This window comes from Cydia pomonella, chromosome 20 (assembly GCF_033807575.1).
Source record: "Cydia pomonella isolate Wapato2018A chromosome 20, ilCydPomo1, whole genome shotgun sequence".
NCBI lineage: Eukaryota > Metazoa > Arthropoda > Insecta > Lepidoptera > Tortricidae > Cydia > Cydia pomonella.
In genome coordinates, this window is record NC_084722.1 from 7,648,327 (window position 1) to 7,671,668 (window position 23,342).

At 35.9% G+C, this 23,342-nt stretch overlaps 2 protein-coding genes across 2 annotated transcripts in view; both read right to left on the minus strand.

Annotated features, from left to right (window-relative positions):
* The window catches only part of LOC133529401 (apyrase-like), a 192,007-nt gene extending 176,323 nt beyond the window's left edge, over window positions 1–15,684 (minus strand). The window contains exons 1-2 of the mRNA XM_061867108.1: window positions 15,561–15,684; window positions 14,917–15,036 (exon numbers count right to left, since the gene is read on the minus strand). The gene's annotated coding sequence lies outside the window, so the exon portion shown is untranslated. The remainder of the gene's footprint in view (window positions 1–14,916; window positions 15,037–15,560) is intronic.
* LOC133529407 (very-long-chain 3-oxoacyl-CoA reductase) overlaps window positions 15,060–23,342 on the minus strand; it is a 47,442-nt gene continuing 39,159 nt past the window's right edge. Inside the window, exons 6-7 of the mRNA XM_061867115.1 lie at window positions 22,400–22,713; window positions 15,060–17,836 (exon numbers count right to left, since the gene is read on the minus strand). Of these exons, the coding sequence (XP_061723099.1) occupies window positions 17,815–17,836; window positions 22,400–22,713 (336 nt within the window). The 3' untranslated portion in view covers window positions 15,060–17,814. The remainder of the gene's footprint in view (window positions 17,837–22,399; window positions 22,714–23,342) is intronic.

The window sequence follows — 23,342 nt, forward strand, 5'->3', positions numbered from 1 at the left end:
CTGTTATTACCATCAGACTACGCCTAATACATATATTACCCGCCAATCGTTCCGTATTTCCCTACCTTAATTCAATTCAATTCAATACTTTATTTCCAAGAATATGGTACATACACTGTTGGTTAGTAGAATGTATTAGATCAGCATATTCTGCCGGCATGCATCGGCGTAGAAATATTTACATGAGGAGTTAAATTAAACATTAAAATTCAAAGTCAGTATAAGATTAGTAAAAGTAATTAACAATTCATAATAAATATCAATTTAAAAATTCATCAACAGAGTAATAACATTTAACAAGCAACCACTGAAACATTTTTTTTTCAAATTGACATGCCGGTAGAGTTTTGAGGTCATCTGGGACTCTATTAAATATTTTAACAGCCATATTGCAAGCATTTGACTTGGAGACTTTTAGCTTTTGCGCAGGTTGATAAAGCTGAAGTGGCTTCCTGCTGGGCCTTTGCTTATTTATAACTTCATCATGAAGTGGGAAAAGCTGAGGGTGTTTTTTAACAAATTTGGTGATTTCTAAAATGTATTGACAAGGCAATGGTAAAATTTTGAGTTCTTGAAATATTGGTTTACAGTGGGCGAGGTATTCACTTCCGCTTACCGCCCTGATACAAGCGTAATAATACATAATTAACTTCACTATCTTCGTTCACATGTAACTAGAGTTTGTATGTCGCAGGACTATGGCATAGTAGGTAGATTGTGTCACAAGGGATTAAAATGACGTACTTACGGCGAGGGCATACATTGAAGGGTGAAAGAAGCGAAGGATTCTATAAGGGAATCCCGAGAGTAACGAGGGATTCTCAAATTATATTGAACTGATTAAATGTGTAATATTTACTAATACTAATCAATATAAATAAATACTGATCAATTATCAATATTATCATACATTTTTAGAAATAGGCAGCTGATTTTTGAACGCAAACATAATAATTATATGATGTGGTTGGCAACCTTAACAGAAATTCATGATGGAAGTATTCAGAAACCAATTCCTCAATCAATCAATAACCAATGCTTTCCCGCAATGCAAAGTAACCACAGTTTTGCAGTACACCATATTTCCATAATAATCACAAATTAATATCAAAACAATATTTAAATTATATTTAATAGGTATTTAGAGTAAACCTGCACCTGTCTTCGCAACTGATTAATCCATTTACTACGAAACAATGATTAATTACATTACTTAGCGTTTAACATGCTGAAATTAACATACTGTTGCAACCTCTTAACTTCCTTAATGCGTTACTCTAAAAGAGACCTTGGTATGTTATACATAAGCTTTTAAATGAAAACAAATTATAGAGAAATTTAATTTAAAAAGAATAAGAAACGTATGTTTCACTTTGGCTTATGTAGGTAACTGAATGAAGTGAAAAAACAATAATACTTTGTCACAGTGTTTTTTTAAGAGTATAAGTAAATTTGAATTTTTATTGTCATTTTTTTGCGCATAATTTTTATATTTTTGTTATGTTAGTCTTGGATTCGTTAGGATTTATCTTTATTATTCTTGGTAACTTGCATTGCGTTGATTGTGTTCAATAAATAAATAAAAAAGTGCGGTTGAGGAAATTGGTTCTTTTTTTATTACGAAAAGGTTTCATTTCACCACAATCTCACCTGATGGAAAGTGCCGATGCAGTCTAGGATGGAACATGCTTACCTAAAAGATGTCTATTCACTCTCGATTTAAAAAGATCCAAGTTATAGTGGACTGGGAATAGATTTGCAGGAAGTGAATTCCACTCCTTAGCCGTTCGGATGATAAAGCTGGATGCGTAGCGTTTAGTGCGAATCAGTGGTAAAGTAACGACGTAAGGGTGAAACGCAAGTCCGCGTCTAGTCCCACGGTGGCAGAACGGAGATGGGGGGATAAGATCATGTAATCCCATCGCACACTCCCCGAAATGTATCCTGTAGAATACCGATAAACAGGCTACCTTTCTACGGTGTTCTAGGCTCTGCAGTCTAGCTTCTACCAATCTCGCATTCCCAATAAGCTTCCTAGCGCGTTTGTCTATAGAATCTAAGGCAGCTAGCTGATACTTGGCGGATCCATCCCAAAGGTAGCTGCAATACTCCATACACGACCGGACTTGAGCTATGTAAAGCAGAAGAAGCTGCCCCAGTGTGAAGTACCGCAGCGCTTGACCATAGAAAGGACGCCTAATCGTCTAGCTGCAGATTTAGCCAGAGATTTAATATACGCCCCAAAGCTCAGGTTAGATGAGATTCTTGTGCCAAGTAGCTGAAGATGGTTGGATATCGGTACGGATACATCGCGGAAAGTCGGAGTCAGGTCGAAAGGACTCCGTCTCGCAGAGAACAGACACGCCTGTGTTTTGGTAGCGTTGAATTTGACCAGCAAGCCAGCAGGTTCTTTAGTAATTTGTGGTTCAAGTAAATTTGGTTGTGTACAGTGAGCTGCGAAATAGCATGGAGAAAATAAATTATGAATGAATTTATTGATAAAGTCGCCATACACTTTTACGGCTGATGGTATATAGTTATCTTAACTGTCCAATGTAAAGTGAACCGTTAACTGCTAAAGAATCAATTTGCTTGACCGTACATTGATTAAGACGAAAGTGGAGGACCCGCGCGAAATCCGTACCGTATCCGAATTTTGTCATTGCAACCATGACAAGTTTCACATATTCAGTATTTCTAGAGTCCGTCTCAGCTAATAATTAGAATATTATTTTGCATTAACTTGAGTAGTACAAAGTGAGTAAGTATCATTATAAACGTCGTAATAGTTTTGAATTTAGAGTCTGTAAGCTTGGTAACATTTTTCGGTGGCTTGTTATAGAATTTGATACAATTTTCCATTAACGAATTTGTAGTAAAAAAAACTATTTATTTCAAATAATAAACTTATTTCTACTTGACAATTGTGTGCAAAATCTCTTTTATTATGAGATGATGTGCGCGGTCAATAAACTCGCGTGTTGTTACCAATAGATATCACGATTATGATATAATAAACTAAAATTAGATTAATATAGCTAGTGGTTTTGTTTTCATTTACTTTGCCAGTATATTTCCTAGTGTATTTATCCTTTGTGAAATATTTTTTTAGTATTTTATTATCTTGAGATGGTTTTCTATGTTTCACTGTATGTGCTAGTTCCTTAGGTAATTATTTAATATATCTGGGAGAATAAACCAACACATTCTTTTGCCATATACATTATTTGCTTTCGGCAAAGCGTAGTTGTAACTTGTAACTTCAGTCTTCTCGTTTTATTCGTCCATGTTTTTTATGTAGAAATGGCTGTGGACTATCCTCTAAAACAGTTATTAGAAACTGCTACGTATAATCTCCGTGTAGTTTAACCTTATCTACATTTTAACAAAGTTCTCAGGTGCACGAACTGCAACAGCAACTCAAAATGTTGAATTTAAACTCACTTTGTTTCGAATTTAGTTAAATTCCAGACTTTAGACGTCGTTAGTCTAATGGTGTCCGACACATGAGAAGAATGCAGAGTATTGCAGTTTTCATGTTGAGATGAGTTTGGATTGGTTAACATTGTTACATGCATAGACTAATAATACTAGCCCGCAAATAACCGCGTAGGTAACCAATCTAGATTAGATCAATCAATCGACCTAGGGTCGCGTGAGTCACTAAGAGAATTATTTAAAGAAATACATATTATATTTATAACTCTGCCGTCGCTTTAAATATTTGAAATAATAATGTTTGTAAACAAAAACTTACACAATTTGCCAACGAATGTTCATAAGCCAAAGACTACAAGAAACACAGGAAACCTTAAATTAACATCTTACAGACTGGCTAAAACAAGAAAGTCATTCTTGGGAAATTGTATAAAATTCTATAGCAAGATACCAAAAAATGTCTGTTGGTAAGCAAAAACTCATTTCGCGAGCATACTAAAAAATAAGCGATTATACTCGTATCATGGATAGGGATGTTTGGCAATGATAACGCCCTGCATTAGCAATCTAGTGCATCTTTCTATATGAAGGTAATTTTTTTTATGTTAAATATCAAACATTCATTCAGCAAATAGGGCACTTTTACATGTCCATTTTTACAAACAATAAAAATGACAAAAAACAATTACAAATATGGAATCGATGAAATAATATATACCTTATTAGAGATAGATACTGTCTCTACATGTCAAATTACACAAAAAAAAACTATGATAAAAAAAATATAACCAACAAATACTAAAATTCTTTAGAGATGTATGTCTCTAAGTGTCAGAGATAATTTATATTAAAAAAAATATCCTTAGAGATGTAGAGGGTCTCCAAGGCTTGAATTCTTATTTAAATAATTAAAAGACAAAAAATTTAATCAGACAAGAACCGAATGTATTTTATTTATTTAATGCATGTTAGTTATAACATGAAATGTTTTGATGATTGATGGCGTATATAATCGTAGTACTTAACTCTACAGGTATTTAAGTAAGCTTAGAATTTATTATTATAATTGTTCAGTAACTATATATATATAAAACTCAGTTTAAAATCTAGCAACCTTATATTTAATTAAGGAAACCGTAGGTCTAGCTGTAAAATGCAATAGTTAATAATACCGCATATTTCTTAATAAAAAAAATAAAAAAAAAATAAGATGTGTCCCGCCGAGTTTCTTGCCGGGTCCATATTGGGATACCCTCCTACAATATAGGAGGGATTTAAATCTTATCGGGCCAGACGGTTAGGGTTAAAGAAAAATCATTCTTTATGTTTAGCGTTTACTTGACATTAAATGCACCATTATAACCGGAACCTTATTCCGAAATCCTTCCGCTTGTAATAAAAGTTGTAAATTGTTGGGCAATACACTTTTAGGTTGTCGCGACACTCATGAAATCTAGTGTCAAGTTGCGATACTGATATTGCTATTTTACGCCAGATGTCGACTATGAAAATAAGCAGCCACAGACAATAGTGGTCACAAGCCTCAACAAGCATACGACCCGCCTGATGGTAAGCAGTCTCCGTAGCCTACGTACGCCTGCAACTCCAGAGGAGTTACATGCGCGTTGCCCCCCCCCCCTCCTCGTTGAGCTCTGGCTACCTTACTCACCGGCAGGAACACAACACTATGAGTAGGGTCTAGTGTTATTTGGCTGCGGTTTTCTGTAAGGTGGAGGCATATCAAGGGGATTGGCGGTCTATCTAGTACCTATTATTAGTCTATGTTACATGCAAATTACATAGGCATGTTCAGTTTGTGAGGGTTCAATCCCCAGGCTCCATTCTAGCAATAAAAATTAAGAGGACAGTGCACGACCGCTTCTCCATACAAACGTAGTCCCCATATTCCTCCCTGGATATTGACATTATAGAAAATGTTTTTACCCAATTAGATGTTTTAATTTGCTTATACTTTTACCAGAGGCCCCTTCGTTTATACTGTAAGAGTAATTAAGAGTTTTGAGTTGAAAAATGTGTATGAAATTTGTTTTTCGTTCCTAACTCTTATTACTGTTATTATCTTATTACATTATATTATTATTTTTATCATCATCATTTTTAGCCTCCAGCCGCCCACTGCTGAGCATAGGCCTCTCTTCGTGTACGCCACTTATCCCGTTCCTGGGCTAGTCGCATCCAGAAGTGTCCCGCAATTTTTCGAATGTCATCCACCCAACGAGCCAACGGACGCCAGGCGCTTCTTTCATCCGAAAGCGACCACCAATCTATCAACATTTTGGTCCACCTGCCATCACTCTGCCTGGCAATATGTCCCGCCCAATTCCATTTTAGCTTAGTAATGACTAATGACGTCACCCACGTCTCGCACCATGGTGCGGCGTCGGATCTCGACATTCCTCACTCACCTACTACTTATTAGTACATTACGATACGAAGTGCGAAATTAGGAAATTACTTTTCTAATTACCTTAACGCATAATTTACGCACGTGTATTGTAGGTACAACGTTTTACAGTACATATATGTACTGTAAAACTTTGAAATAGGCACGTATTGTGCTTACTACCGCACTAGGGCGGTAAAATAGCACCATATGTACTGTAAAATATACTACGTAACAAAAAACGAAAAGGCATACTTTGGTTAACATACAATAAATTATGTAAAAATATTTTCCATAATGCCAATATCCAGGAAAGAAAATGGGGACCACTTTTGTATGGAGAACCGGTCATCCACTAACTCTTAACTTTGCACCTGGAGCCAGAATCAAGTTCGCTCCTGCAGGCGCTTAGAATATTGTTGAAAGCAATTGTACTAGCTTAGTAACTTGAGTGCTCTTGCCAAAGTTACCATCTACTCTGATGTTCAAACGAAATGGCCCGGTAAAATACTTTATTATATTTATTTATTAAGGATTGCCAACAGGTGTAATACATATTAAAACTTGAACATATATGATATAAAAATAAATTGCTCGAGTATTCACCCAATAACAGGAACAGGCAAACACAATAATAATATAAGTAATTGCACATAAATCATAAACTTAGTAGTTTACAAATCAGTTCTTGCTTCAGCAGTAAATAAGCAGTAAATATAAGTACTTGAATTGCATTATACGCAGTGTAACATGTGGAACCCGAAAGATACAAATACAAATACAAATACAAATACAAATGTTTATTTCAGAATAGAATAATAACAGTATTACATTTATGCTGGCCCCCACACTAGGCATAGCCTGTCCTGTGGTGGACATAATACGGTACACAAGTAAAAAAGAGAAAACAATACTACAATTGAAAATAATAATGTACAATTATTTAGAGTAAACAATTAAAAAAGAAACAGTGGTGAATGGAATTTACAGAGGTACAGTTTACAGTGAGTCAAAAGAAAAGATCGAGAAACAAAAAGTTTAAACAAACATAAATTATTTTTACCATTAGTAACAAAAAAAATAATCTTCGGAAATTAAGATTTATAATATAATAACACGAAACGTGTCATGTGTATGAGTGTGTGTGTATGTGTGTGTGTGTGAGAGAGAGAGAGTATGTGTGCGTGAGTGCAGTGTGTGTGGTTATTGTGACTGAGTTTATTTAATATGGTATCTTGATTACATTTTCTGTGTCTACATATGAAAGATGCATTAAGTTCTTTGATAACACTTTTTTTGCCTCGAAAATGGAGTGTTCTTTAAATTCATATAACCTAACAAGTCGATTGTAAATTCGGGGATATAGGAAGATTGAGAAATGGCGTGCAAATGTAGTTTTAACAGCTGTAACAGGAAGTTTAAAAATACGATTTTTAAGTAATGTGTTGTAATTGGATGAGCTAAGGACTTTTCTATGTACGTACAACGCCACCCTTATTAAGTAGAGCTTCCGAACGCTGAGCACCTGGGCGTCATTGTATAGATCGCTCGTAGGATACCTAATTGGTTTCTTCAAAGCGACCTTCAGCACCGCTCTTTGAGCTCTTTCTAGTTTTAGAATAACAGAGGAGGTTAAACCTCCCCAGGCAAGAATGCAGTAGTTGATAATTGACTGCCCAAGAGCTAAGTATATAGCTTTCAACAGTGAAAAATCGGCTGATTCTCGCAGCAATTTTATTGTATGTATCAGCTTTCGGACCCGACCTGAAACCGCGGAAACTTGCTCTTTGAAGTTTAAATTTTCGTCTATCATAATTCCAAGGTACCTCACTGTTTTTGTTCGTGACATGTGGTCACAAGTGCAATTTGGAACCGGGGCATTAATACAATTACGATTATGGACTTTAATATCTCGCTGTAGTTTTGGTGCAGAAGCTGAAGTCTTATGGAAACATAGGAATTTGGTTTTTGCTGTGTTTAAAGTCAGAAGATTCTGCTTCAACCAAATTGACACTTGTGACATACCATTCTCGACTTGTTCACAAACGTCCTCCCAGGAGGACCCTCGGAAAATGATAGCAGTGTCATCGGCGTAACACAAGATTTCAGCATTCTGTAAAGGAAGAAGTGAGATGTCGTTTATATATAAAAGAAAAAGAGTAGGCCCTAGAATGCTGCCCTGTGGTACGCCGAAGGGAACTGGTCTCAGGTCACTGAGATGCTCACCGACTTTGACACGCTGGCTTCTTTCCGTCAAGTAGCTTGTAAACCACCTCAGTGTAGTCCCTCGAAACCCGTATGCTTCCAGTTTCCTCAGTAGAATGGGGATCGAGACCGTGTCGAAGGCTTTGGCTAAATCCAGAAAGACTCCGACACAAGCCCGACCCTCATCTAACTGCGTCGAGACAGTTTCAGTGAGAAGGGTAACTGCATCCTCGGTTGATATTCCTTTTCTGAAACCGAACTGACGCTCCGTTAGAATGGAGTTGCGTTCAAGGTAGGAGACTATTCTTTTATTTACAATTCGTTCCAAAAGCTTTGAGAATGATCCCAAGAGAGAGATTGGGCGGTAGTTGCTGGGTTCATTTTTTGCATTTCCTTTGTGGATCGGAACGACTGCCGCGATTTTCCAGGCTTTGGGGAAAATACCACTCTCAATGCTTAAATTAAAAATCGCTGCAAGTGGTTCTGCAATTTCGGGACCGATGGCTTTCAGAATCTTATTATCTATACTGTCGAGACCCGGAGAACTATTTGGATTTAATTTCTGAATAAGACTGAGCACTTCATTGTTATCTGTAGGGGACATGTATATAGAGTTTAATGTGGGTGGATTTACTTTAACTTTAGCAGCCAGAGACTCTTGTGTTTCATTATCTTTGCTTAGAATTACATTGGCAAGGTTTTGTCCAACAGAAGAAAAATAATCATTGCATACGTTTAAGGATTCCTTCTCGCTTTTTTTTATTTTTATTAAATCGTGCGCTGTAGGTGTTGACAATTTCCGATGAGCTATTTTATTGATTGTTTGCCATAGTTTTTTAGGTGTTTTGGTATTTGCAAGGAGCTCTTTTTTCTCATATTCAGTTTTAAGATTTCTAAGAAGTTTAATATAGAAATTACGGTATCTTGTGTAAATCAGTTTTTTGGTTGCATCGTTTGGAAACTGCTTAGAGATTCGATGAAGTTTATCTCTTTGTTTTGAGCACCTAATGAGTCCAGGGGTCATCCAGGGATGGATACAGAATTTAGAGTGACTAACTTGAATCATTTTGGAGTTTTTAGAGATCGCGTTTGAAACAATAGTAGAGAAAAGAGACACTGCGTCATCAACATTGCTTGCTTGTACAACAGGAGACCAGTCAACAGATTCAAGCTCTTTATACAGTCCACAGTAATCAGCTTTTAATCGAGATCTCTAAAATGTCATATAAACTTTTCTGGATTTCGCCTAGTTTCAGAGTGAATGTCAATTAAAAACATTTTCTTATTCTAACTTAGTGCAAAACGCTGATGATGCCATTATGGGGCGTAGTCTAAATATCTTATATATATATAGAGCAAAAAATCGATCTAGCTAGTCTTATCTCTGTAAAAACGCGCATTTTTGTGTTTTTATATATTTTCCCAATAACGCTTGTCTACCAGATATTCTTTATTGATTCAGTGTCATTAAGTGCGCCTGTTGTACTCTTTTTTACGTGTAATAAAGTTTAAAGAAGTGAAATACTGTGTTGTAAGTGCTATTGTTCAACACTACCAAATTACCACTCAAAATCGGACTTCTTAGCATACGATCTAACCTAGTGACCGTTTTGCATATGGATGTATGTAAATACTTGTAATCGAACATATTGGAAGGCACGCCACGTATTGTCGACAATGTGTGCCAATTAGAATCAACCACTATTGTTCAGTTAGTTGTAAGGTCTCGTTTATGAACAGGCGGCGCGTTGTGTATAGCACCAAGCGACTTAGGCGGTCTTTTGTATACTTTGTACATAGGAAAAGTAACGCCAAAAATTACAGAGCCGCACAGTTACAGAGTTAAAAAAACACAACAAACGCGACCTTATCATTCCTGTATGCGTTTTTTTTTTCAGTTAACCTTTTGGGAGGTGAAGTAAGTGTGCAGCGCCGGCTCGAGCACTTGATCAGGATAGAGCGAGATTGAGTTTTGGCGCTCTTGGTTATACTTTTTTACCAAAATTGCAGTTTGATAAAAACAGGCCAAGAGCATGGCGGGTCATGCTCAGTATTAGGTTCCTTAGTTACCCGTCCGTTCCTTATCAATCATTAAAATAAAGTCGTAGAGGTTTACAAGTCATTGTAACCATAAACCAAGCCTTTAGCTTGTGTGTCTGACAGAAGTGTGTTATGCGTAAGAGCTTAAGGGGCCATAAGTGGGAAGATTTTGTCGGCAAAAAATAATCAGCACAATCAGGGATGGCTATTCAAATTCAAGTAACGGATTCACAGTCGCATAAGACCTCTATAATTTGTCGCAACCCTGATCATTCAGAACATCAGCGTATCTAAATGTTGTTGTAAACTGAACTTTGCTTTTAACAAATTAAGGTTGATATTTCGCTGAAGCTAAAGCGTAATACGAGTTTGTAAAGGTTGTCAGTCGATATCTTGATAACATCATTAGTTATCCTTTTGTTATAGACAGTGGGACAAATAGTCTTAAGTTAAGGGGAAGAGGGTGTATTTTACGCCCGTTTGAAGACAAAGGGAAGAAAACATTATGTCCGGGTCGATAGTGTAGTGTTAGTGTCTACGTTTTGGAGTATGTTCATTAAGAGGAAAGTATACGACATGATCGAAAAAGAGAAAACGTTTTTCCACTTTTTATTATTTTCCTAATATGTTAGTGACACAATGAATAACCAGGTTATAAATCGGATTTCCTTTTTTTTTTCAAAATTTGCAATTTTCAACTGAAGCGATCGACATCAAACTCAAAGCGATTTGTTAAGATTTAGTTAGTGGAAACCGTTTTCTCCCGGAATGGAATTTCATACCGTTATTTCCTTGGATTCAAAAAGCTATTCTTCCCTATTAAATCCTTCAGTTCTTGTTTTTCGTCAGCTAATGAGTGACGAAAAAGTGAACGATGGGGTTCTTTTTTAATTTTATAATTGACGGAGTGACCGTGTCTAACTCAAAAACGGCTGGGCCGATGTTCGTTATAGATTTCATTGAAAGTATTTAATAAGCTTCAAAACCTAAATGGGGGGAGGGGGGATACATTTTTATTTTCTGCAAGAGCGATTCTTTTCGAAAATATTAACTTTATCAAAAAATGTTTTTGGAGACCCTTATTTGTTTTGAAAGACTTATCCAACGATACCCTTTGGGTCAAACAAAAAAAAACATTTTGTGTGAGGCATTTTTGTAATTTTTATGCTACCGTTCTGTCGCCATGCATGATTATTGATTAATGTAGGTATTCATGCCAAATTGCAGGTTTCTAGAACTAACGATCACGGAGCAAAGCCGCGGACGAACAGACGGACATGGCGAAACTATAAGGGTTTCTAGGTGACTACGAAACCTTACGAAAAAATGCGTAAAACATCTCTGTAACTCCACAAAATGAATACAAGAATGCATGGAGCTTTATATTTACACTAAGAGAACTTCTTTGATGTCCAACATTCAACTAAAACGAACACAGATAAAAGCTTTGGGCGAGCTTTTTGCATTCTGGACAAAGCTCTGTGCATAGCTGGGGGCATACCGCACAAGGGAGGAAAATTCGACACTCAAACGCTACATTTTTAGCTCGGAAATACAGTAGCTGTTCTTTAGGTCTATTTTAAGGATTTGGAAACGAGCTGTTATTTTAATTCACCATCGCTTACTCAGAGTACACTCGGCAGTGTAGCCCCTAACCACCCCTAACTCTTGTGACTAGGTCGGATTTTAAATTTAATTTTGTTCTGTACTTATAATTTTAAATTAAACGAAGTTTGTTCTTACATGAATACAAATTGCAATTAAAATCATGTTTTGGCAGACACTCATACGGTCCGTATCCCATATTTTATAATGAAATGACAGTTAATTGAACTTATTTGTCGAAGTATTCTATCATTACAATAGTATGTATCTTATTTAGTTAGTATCAAATCTGGGAAGCTAAATTTGACCCCCTTCCCGACTTCCGATTGAGATAATAATGCATACATATGTATAGGTATATGTAAGTCCGGTGGCAATGCAATATTATTGTATCATCGAGCTGATGATGACAGGAGGTGGCCATAGGAACTCTGTGATGAACATCGCAATCTCTAATTGTGTTTGGGGTTTTAAGAATTGTCTCGATTGTTATTAGTTGCCCATGGTAAGAAAAGTAACAAAAATTAAATGCTTGCCAAAAACTACTTTTAGTTTAAAATTGGAACAAAAGCAATCAAAATTGGTACAAAATCAGGCAGTTAATTGGCATTTAAGACACTAATTTAACTAATTAAAATTTCATAACACTAATTTGACATTTCAATCCATCCCTTTAATAAAGTTGTTTTCTGTGCACTCTACGGGAAAGGGCACTATGCATATGCAAGTATGCACTTTAAGTAACTTCACTACTACTGAGTTAATATTGCATAAGGTACATTACAATTGAGCACTACATGAGCATGCTGGGGATCAGAAAAAAAACCTCATGCCAACTCTGTACATGGTTTACAATTTTATAAATAACTAACCGCAAAATTGCTATTAATATATAATTTAGGGTATGTTTCACAATGTCCAAGTAAACTCCTGAATAAGCTACTTACCACTTATATGACGAATAAAGTCATCGTTGGCGTTTCACACTTCAAATAAGCCTAACTGGTAAAGTGCTAAGTTTTGCAAAAAGTTTCATCTGGCAGTTAATTTATTTGTTAATTAGCTATCCAATACTTTACTTGAGCATTGTGAAACCGGCCCTAAATATTTTAACAGGGAAATACAATTAATTTTAAAATGTGTTTGCAAAAATTAACCATGTGATTGATTGGATTTTTGTAATATAAAAAACACTTAACATTTTCCACGGCGGTAATATGCATTAATTTTAACTAAGCCATGCACTCTACAGGCCGCCGGAAAAAGATCGCCTCGAAGTTATTCAAATTGCAAACATAGTGCTTGCTCGGGGCACGTACAGCAAAACAAGTCAAGTGCGAGTTGTACTTAACATTTTATGTCTTTATTATGTGCTAGGAAAAGTTCTTCAATCTCTTTTTACTTCCACACAAACGTACAGTCAGCATCAATAGTAACGGATGAAACAACGCGCCAAAAGTATCTGATATTCCCGAGAACTAGTTCAAAAGTACATCCTTTACAGTCCTAATTGTTGTCATATAGAACCATCACTATTTTTTAAGCTGTTACAGAATGGTATATACTTTTGAAGCGTTTGATCCGCTACTTTTAATGCTGATTGCTACACATATTTTTTTAAGTTACTTACCTATCTAAACGATGGGCGGTATCCGCATTCACGCAATGGTTTTCTTTGATTTTCACAAAATTGACATTAGTTTGTCAATAATTTTTCAAGTAAGACTTAACAGATTGTATCGTAGCGTTTTTTTCTTATAAATGAAATCGGTAAGGTGAAAAATGGTAGCGCCTGCGTAAGTGTAATGGCAATGTAAAAAGTAACATAAGTAAAACTTTGAAACCACAAATAAAATGGCTAAATTTATAATTCAATATGAAGGTTCATAATTGATACAACAATTTGGTATTTGGTTTTATCAATAATCGCGGGATCATTGCAAAAAAAAATACACCCGCCATTCTGATAGTCAGAATGGCGAGTGTAGGTACTGTTTTTTGGTAATAACTTTAGGTACCGGGAGGTACAATTATTTTTAAACGAGGTACTAAATAGTATAAATTAGGTACAACAATATGGTATGCTTTTTGTTTATTTTTATTTAAGTACATACACTCACCATTTTGTTCCATTATTTTTCGAAAACTCATTTTTCTGCTCTATTAAACGGCACGACCGACGTTTAACCGACTATTTTAGACCACCATACACATACCTACGAAATGTTAAGATGTTTTTAAATTTGAATAACTTTAAAAAAATTGTTGACAGGAAAAAAAAAAATTTTTTTCTAAGGGCAGCAAAGGCCTAAAATTTTATCGCGTATAAAAATATTTTCTTCTACTTTTTCCTAATTAGAATACAATACCGAATATGTCCTTGAATCGGATACCCACCATTTTTGTTACACCTTCTATAACCGGATTCCAATCAGTTGGCATGGGTTTTGTAAAGAAACATAGGTAAGTAAGAATACGTAATCCCTGTCAGTCTGTAAAATTTCTACAAGCCAGTATAATAAAGTTACTTCGCGGAACATTTACATCAGCCGAGTTTTGTGACAGCCACGGAACTCTGAAATGCAGTTAGTGCAATCTCTAATTAATATTAAAATCCAATTCCATCTCCCTGTTTGCTACCGCTGAAAAGTTCAATCTGGTTAGGTATTCGCGTGGACTTGCTTTTAGCCAGAAATAAAGTATAGATCGATATTTTGAGCGCTTTGCGTGCCGTAATCCTCATTTATATCTATACAAGTGCGGAGTATATATCTACAAGGGTCAAGGGATAGCCAGGCTAAAGAGTTTTGTTTTTCCCTTTGTGTTGGATGGTCTGCATTAACCTGAACCTAGTAGATTTAATCTTCTTCGCGTTGTCCCGTCATTTTTATCACGACTCATGGAAGCCTGAGGTCCGCTTGGCAACTAATCCCAAGAATTGGCGTGACAAGTTTTTACGAAAGCGACTGCCATACTGCCTTCTGACTTTTCCAACCCAGAGGGTAAACTAGGCCTTATTGGGATTAGTCCGGCTTCCTCACGATGTTTTCCTTCAACGAAAAGCGACTGGTAAATATTAAATATTTCTTACATGTGACCGAAACATTCATTGGTACGAGCCGGGGTTTTAACCCGCGACCTTCGGATTGAACGTCGCACGCTGTTACCGCTAGGTCACCAGCGCTCCTACCGAGTAGATTCAATAGATAAATAAAAGTACTTACCAACTGAAGACTGTAGTTATAATTTGGTAAAATGATCCATATAGGTACGTCTTTTTCACATATTTGAGATACCCGACAGCAGAAGTGAGAAGTAAACTTTTATGAAAATTATACCTTTTCCTGTAAGGAAATAAAATACTAAATTCGTTTTGAACTACCTTTATTTCACAACAGAGTATATATTCATAGATTACAAATATCTCAAAAGGCTTTGACAAGATTGATTTAGAATACATGTTTGTACTTTTTAAGGCCATCAATATTTTTTTCATCAACAAAAGGTAACAAATTCGAGTGTTTGCTATTTTGGTTAATTTTAAGTTTCTTTAGATCTATGTATGTATAGGACGGACCTTATGGGCACTAGAAAGGTGCTAGTTCAGCGGTGTCACTCACGAATTCGAGCCAATCGCGCAGTCTAACGCAACTAGTTGCGACCAATCGCGCGCGTTATGCGAACTCATCAACCAATCGCGTTGTGGCGTTAGATTGCAGGATTGACTCGAATTCGTGTGCGTGACACCGCTGTACTGGCCCCATTCTTATTGCCTTTAAGGGCCGTCCTTAGATATATATGTCAATGGACGGAAATGGTTGGCCAGATCATTAAGCCTAACTACCGACAAAGTTAGGCACATATTTACCTATACGTGAAACTTTATGTGATTCCATCACTTCACAGCAGCTTTACTGAACGGATCTTACAAAGATCTATGTAACTGTGCTCCTTGATTATAAGTAGCGTTCGTTCCGCAGACATTTCAAGTAGATAACTGCACATCCAACTTACAGCCAGTAGAGAACAATGCAAAAGTTGCAATACAACATTGAACTAAGGTTACGCTATAACGTATTGCATTACTGCGTGTATTGCTACGTATTTATCCAAGTCATCCGCGTTACTTGCCACTTGTAATGTGGCAAACAACGAAGAACAGCAACAATAGTATCACAATAGATCCAAGAACCATCAGTATCTGGTTTAAGTTAAACACAACATCACAGCCGTGTTGCACTTTAGAAGCACCCATTTCTTAACATTTCTTGAAAGGCTGCGCTGGATTTCGTAGTTCATTCATGGTGTTTCGGTGTTATGTTTTTGATCAGGATTTAATTTGTTGTTATATTTTTTGTATTTATTTAATGGTAATGCATATTATTGTATGTTTGTTGGTGGTTCAAAGTTTGACTTAACGAAAATAATGACAGTACTCGATCTGTGAACGTGTTTGTCTATGACATGAAATGAAATGAGGTTTTAATATGAACAAATAATTTATGTTCATAAAGCCCGTGTCTTATAGTTATAAATGCTTTCTTGGAACATAAGAGAAATAAGTTAAATCAGCAATAATAATGTTTGTGGAATCAGAAAAGGGTAGTGGATTTTTTTAGTTTTTTCATTTTCATATCACGAACAACGACCAACAACCGAACCGACAATCGGTGTAAGTCAACAACCGAAACAATTTTTTTAAAAGAGAAAGTGAAGTCAAACACCCCACTGTTAGTCTACTATTTTTTGTATATAAAACTGTACGTGGGTACCCATTACTTACTTTACGCTTTGCCCATTACTCTAAAAAAGTTTCAAGAGATGGGCTAAACTAGCCCTAACAATAACAATATATTTTGCAATAATTGTCAAATTAAGCAACAAATCACTCATATGTGATTTTTTTTGTTGGGATGGACTCTCACAGAAACTGCTGCTCAGGTGACGATATTCGGCACAAATAAATTAGTCTTCTAACATTCCATATACATATCTATATATATTATCATTTTACGGGCAGATGCTAGTTTATAATAATCAGACAGAAGTGTTTGTGGCAAAATAAAGTGATTGACAAAATGAAATATCGACATGTCTGTTATCGATGTTACCTTGACGTTATAGATATTTTTTTAACATTATATAAGAAGATAGCTACCGCGGAATACAAAACACGTTCGATGTCTTCTTTGATATATTGGCAGTTTTCTATTATTTTTGGCACTGTATACTATAGTTTAGGTTAATTAATAAGTACTAACTATGTTAACGGCACCAATCATGGAACATTTAAGAGAAAATTTTGAGTGTTTTTGATATTTCACCGATACCTGTAGATTTTCTACCGCTTTACTCTTTAAAAGTTGAATGTCCAATTCATCCTTTATGTTTTTTATGTATTTAATGAAAGCTACTGCAATTGTTTTCAATATTATTAACCAATTAAAACTGTGGTTTTTTGCTCCAGTCATGGAATGTATGGCGCCATTCATTTTCAAAATAACAAATATCAATGAAAAATTAAACTTAAGCAGCTCTTTGGCTCTTGTTTATGGTAAAATGTTGCCAGCGATTAAAAACTGCTGGTAAATACTTGTTTTACAGGATTCAGGGTGTTTTGTCTATACCATCCCATTACTGGTGCCTGTTCCATTAAAGGGGTGTTTACTATATATGTGATAGAAAAAGTATGTACTGGTTTTTAATTGATTTGCAGACTTGAAATTTCTCGGTCATTTACAGCAAGTAGAAGTTAGATCTTTTAATTATTAATCTAAGACTGACTTATCGATACATACAGATTAATCGATGTTTCATTTTCTCAAACACTCGTTTGTGCCACAAAAACTTCTGTCTGATAATAGTAAATGAATGTCTATGTTTATACATTACGTTAATTTATTTGTACGTTTGATTGTGTAATTAAATGCGAACTTAATACATTAAAATTCAATGCACCGTGTCTTTTTCAATAGTGAAAACAGAATTGTAAACAATTAATAACTTGTACATATTTATGGCTATTCAACTAACAAAAAATATAACAAAAAATAACAGCTAAACTATCAAAATATTAACTTAATAACATCTTAAAAATATGTTTGCAATAAAAACGCGAAAAATCAGGCTTCCAGTTTCCCTTTCCTGAAAAATAATGAGTAATGAGTTAGTTATGGCAGTGATATGAAGAGTATGTTACTTTATTGTACAGTCGCAACCAGATATATCGGAGCGGCCGAGGTTCTCGAAAATATCTGAACACGCACTCTAACGCCTTGACAATAATGGCGTGTTCAGGTATTTGTGAGCACCTTGGCCGCTCAGATTTATTTGATGGCGACTACAAATTATGTTCAGTGGCAGATTTCCGATTTAAAATTCAGGTGATTATTGTGTTGAGAAACTATTAGTGACAATGGATTGTTGATCAGCAGAGCATATGCTTTTAACCTTTTAACCGCCGTAATCTGATACAAAAGACATACAATATCCAGCTCAATTCGCCGCAAGCTGATAAACAAGCATCGGTGTTTTTATCGCATGGTAAGACTAATAGCGAGCTATGGAGTCGACATTAGCAATAAAATTCAACTCATATTCATACTCATTCATTTATTTAATTAGTGATTTTAACTTTACAAGGACAACAATGTTTGTAAACGATTTGTCTTTCAGGACATTACTATTACAAATAAGAATAATGACCATTTTTTGTATTATATTCATATTATTATTACCGCTTTTAATATACACATTGTTTTATTTACGAAATTTCATAACATAATCAATCAAAAAGTGGTAAATGTTCTTATTTGTAGTAGTTATATATTCTGTACATTAAAGGATAGTATATAACTCGTCAAAGTTTTAGTTCTTGGTTATAAAATTAAAATCACTTATTAAATAGATGAATGAGTATGAATTAAATAGATGAATAAGTTGAATTTTATTGCCATCATCAACATAGCTCGCTATTAGTCTTACCGTGCGATAAAAACTCCGATGCCTGCTGATAAATAAGACAAAACTTTGTGTAACTTCGTACCGGCGGCGGCGACACAAGCGCGCTCGATGACAAAAATTCCAAGTGCTTAAAAGGTTATAACTTATCATACCAAACTTGGAGGATTTAACAACTACCACAACTGGGGACTCCTTATCTGTAATTTTCTGTACAATCGCCATCAGATATATCGGAGCGGCCGAGGTGGTCAAAAATATCTAAACACGTACCTAACGCCTTGACAATAGAGGCGTGTTCAGATATTTGTGAGCACTTTGGCCGCTCAGATATATCTGATGGCGACTGTACATAACAGTTTACTGATTTTTGCGGGGGAAGGGTACGTACAAATAGCCATGTCAGGTAAACGTCAGTCCATGTAATACTTATAACCATTGGCCAATGTTTTCGACAGAGGGATAAGCTCTTAAAGGCGACTTCGGTTGTTCAATCCTCCAGATCCTCAAGATACAAGATTTTCACTTAGTACCGCAAGGTATAAGTATTGCATTAATTTTGGAATAAGCAGAAAGGGTTGGAGAAGTGCACACACAACTGTACCCCTAGTGTAAATTTATTCGATAGCGAAACGAGACGAACGCGTTTGCGTTAAGTCTCATTTTGTGTGAGATTTTGAGTTTCCAAAACGTCCCGCTTGGCGCGCTGTTTCTAAATCCTATACAAAATGAGACTTGACGCAAACGCGTACGTCACGTTTTGCTATCGAATAAATTTACACTAGGGGCTCTGAAGTCGACATTAATAAAATTTGATTTTTAAAAAATCTGCCTTCATCTTCTTTTCATAAAAATAAATACCTAGTGTTCGTTTAAAGATATGTCTTAGTTTATATTTAATCAAATGTTGAAATTGTTATTCTGCCGCTGGACAACCTATATAATGAAACATCTACAAAGAAGAAGTAATCTAGAACAAATGGCGAACTTCACCCTTAGATAGAGATATCTTGCAGGTTAACATAGTTTCCCTCGTATTCCCACTTTAAATTACAAGGCCTGTTAAAATCTAATACAAATAGCGATTACCCTTTAATAGCTCAGTTTCATTGGTCGATATATGTAGGTAGTATGCCGTATGCGTGGTGCAGGAGATTTCCATAAAGCATGCCATAGGGCCCGCATTCGGGGAACTCTTTTCATTGCTCGATAGGAACCGTATGCGTGGTGCGGGAGATTTCCAAACCGCATGCCATTATGAGTTTCACTAGTCGTTATACCACCTTACCGCCTGCGGGGAGTCGCCCGCATGCTGTATATCGACCGAACTATCGACTTATGAGTTTCACTAGTCGTTACACCGCCTGCGATTTCTATCGACCGAGTTATCGAATAATGAAACTGAGCCATAAGGCGCATGCCACACTGCATCCGATTCGCACGTCGCTCCGATGTCCAACGCTATGCGCGTATTATAGTGACATCCCGCTCGTGTATCGGACGTGCGAGTCGGATGCAGTGTGCCATGCGCCTTAGGGATCTCTATCAGTCAACCTCCAGTTTTTTAAGTATGACACATTTGACCTACAACTTTTGTTTGGAATATATACGTAAATAGTCACAATATCTTACGGTTTGAAAGCTAATAATGTAATAATAAATTATTATACTTAAGTAGAATAGGTATTTGGCCGCGTAGCCAACTTGCAAATCGTTTGCGCTCCGTAGCGGTCGAAACGCAAATTGTCACTGTCGCACTAATATGGAAGAGTGATAGAGACACAAAGCGTTTCGTTGTCGAAGCGATAGCGATTGTCACCTTGGCTAGGCCAACCGATGTTTTAGAGCTCAAGGGACGGTCCGAAAGTTTTTAACTGTATCAGGGCCCTAAGGCGCAGCCTAGTTTGCGGTCGGCTAGAAGTCGCAATATGTATTCAGGTATAGTTGTCTTTTTTTTTATGACAATAATGCACGGAACTCGTGCAGATTGTTGTAAAACTCTACTATGTAGTAGGAGCGTAAACCAGTCGCCATCAAATATATCGAAGGGGCCGAGGTGCTCAAAAATATCTGAACACGCACGCACGCCTTGACAATAGAGGCGTGTTCAGATATTTGTGAACGTCTTGGCCGTTTGAATGTTAATTTGATTACGCTTTATACAGGATGGCTATTTACAATTAGGTATACCTGTCCCATTAGGTCCACCACCCAGTTAATAAAACTAGAGTTAAAATCAAGCATTTTATTAGTACACCAAACTGTGATACATATCATATCATGTATTACAATCTTTGTCCTATAACAACTAAATTAATTATTACTTCAAACATAACACTTTCACTGTCTCATTCTTATTTTTACATTAAGTCATGAGGGTTTACACTAAGTTCTTTTGAAAATGAAATGAGACAAACATATTTTAGAAAAAGGTTACTTTTTTCGTATTTGAGTCTCAAGTACTGAAAGAATGTATCCCGCCTGTAAAGGTGCCCCGAAAAATTATCTTTAGGTTTTCTCACCTTTGCGATGTCTAAAGAAAAGACGCGAACGAGTTTGCTAAAACCTGTGTATGACCAGTGGTAGCATGGTAGTACTAAGAAGCGACATCCGACGATATTTCTACCTCGTTCTATTATTAATGGACCCATATAAATTTAGTCAGCTTTGACTTTATACTAAATCTAGGCGTCAGATTCTATTTTATCCAAAGCTGTCAAGTTCTTGAAAACTCTCCTTTGAAATGCCAATATTTTGGTGACATTATTTATCGTTTTGTGTATTTTTATAATGAGTTTTCGTTTCACTGATTAGTAGAAAGTAAATACAGTTTGAGAGAAAATAAGATAGTTGTCTTCAAGCGCGAACGCGTTTGAAGCCCCTTTGAAGCAACACTCGCATCTTACGACATTTATAGATGAACAGTGAAAGTGTTAAGTTACGACTCGACATAAGGTATATTTGGGTAATTCAGAATTCTGAATAATCAGAATAAATTGACTCTAATATGTTGGAATAATCGATGATTTTCGGAATTACCCTACCTTAATCGATTTGCAGCCCAGAAAAAAAGCAAATTCTTAAATGCAAATATTACAGCGCGTCGGGTAACATATTTGTACCTATACTATTACTAAATCACATTTTAAAGGTTCGAAGTTGACTAATGCGTTTGCAATGTCTTTGGTGTAAGGCATAAATAATGGCATGCAAATGTGAAGAAAGTGTAATGCAGCAAGAAAAAAAGAAAAGGTATTGTATTGCAAACTATTACAATTTTTTAAATTGTACATATAATGTAAATTAAATATCGTTTTGATTTAATTATATAGTGATCATCAATCTCTGGCGGGGCGTCAATAGAATTCACATTAACAAAAAAAACTTCGGCGTGTTTAGATTTCTAAGATTTCCCGCCACCGCAGCTTATAACAATAAAAGTTTTTTTTAATATGTAGTTTTTTTACATTTAGAGTAAGTTGATGAAGCTTGCTGCAGATTTTACCGGTGTTAAGATATTTAAAGTGTAACTTAAGGGACCTAATTTAAATAGACACTGCAAACCTAGTTGAGTAAAATAAATTAATAGTAATTTTTTAAAGATTATAGTGTTTAGACATACTAGTGACTAAAGGAAGAAATAAGTTTATTAAGTATAAGGATACAATTAGTCTTGCTGCATCACGAGATAAAGAAAGAGAAAGAAAAACTTGCTCCCGATAAAGGAATAATTATTGCTTTTTGTACTTTTTCAGTGCTCGAGCGCGGCTGTTCTCCATGGACCTGGTAACCAGCCACACGCCGAAATTCCCGCTGACTTCATTGATGAAGTTGATAACATTCGTGAAGATAGCATGGGGCAGGTACCCGGTCGTCCTAGAGACAGTGCCAACTAGACTCAAGGCGGACTTCACAAAAGTCTTAGCCGTGGGCGCGAAGAAGGTGCTCCTGCGGATCCCGGACATGTTCGTGCACACGAAACCGGGCATTACACATTGAGAGATAATGCCCTTTTTCCTGTACTCCATGTCGAGGCCCTCGGTGAATTTGTCCACGTAAGCCTGGAAGTAAATATTATGATTAGTGAGGTGTACATGGACGATAAGATAGAATCGGTTATCGATAAACCTTTTTTAGGGCATCGGGCACTAGTGTGTTTCGTAAGGGATTTGTAGGAAGAGTTATGAATACATTCAAAAAGCTATCTTCGTTGAACACCGAGTAAGTTTATAGCAATTTGCAACAAGCAGGAGCAAGGCTTAATTTAAAAGAACATCGCATTCGTGAGTGAAATTTTAGTTTTAATAAACTTCCGAAAAAGTAATTTACACGTTTATTTTAAAATATCATACAATGATGAAATAAGTTTGTTTAATCTATCTTAATATAACAAAAAGTAACCAACGTTCTTAAGTATACAAGAATTAGGTTTTTATGTTTGTACTCATTACATTCTAGTGATTAGTTAATTAACATACAATTAAAATACATAAGCAACTTGTCTGACGTAGCATTGAGGTACAGTCAAAAGATTTAATTTGTGACACATTTCGAACCTTGTCACATTGAAAATCTCTCTCTAGCGACTTTTATGTTGTTTGTCACTGTCACAAGGTACGAAATGGGTCACAAATTAAATCTTTTGACTGTATATAAATTCAATTTAGAGCTACACAAATTATTATCTTCA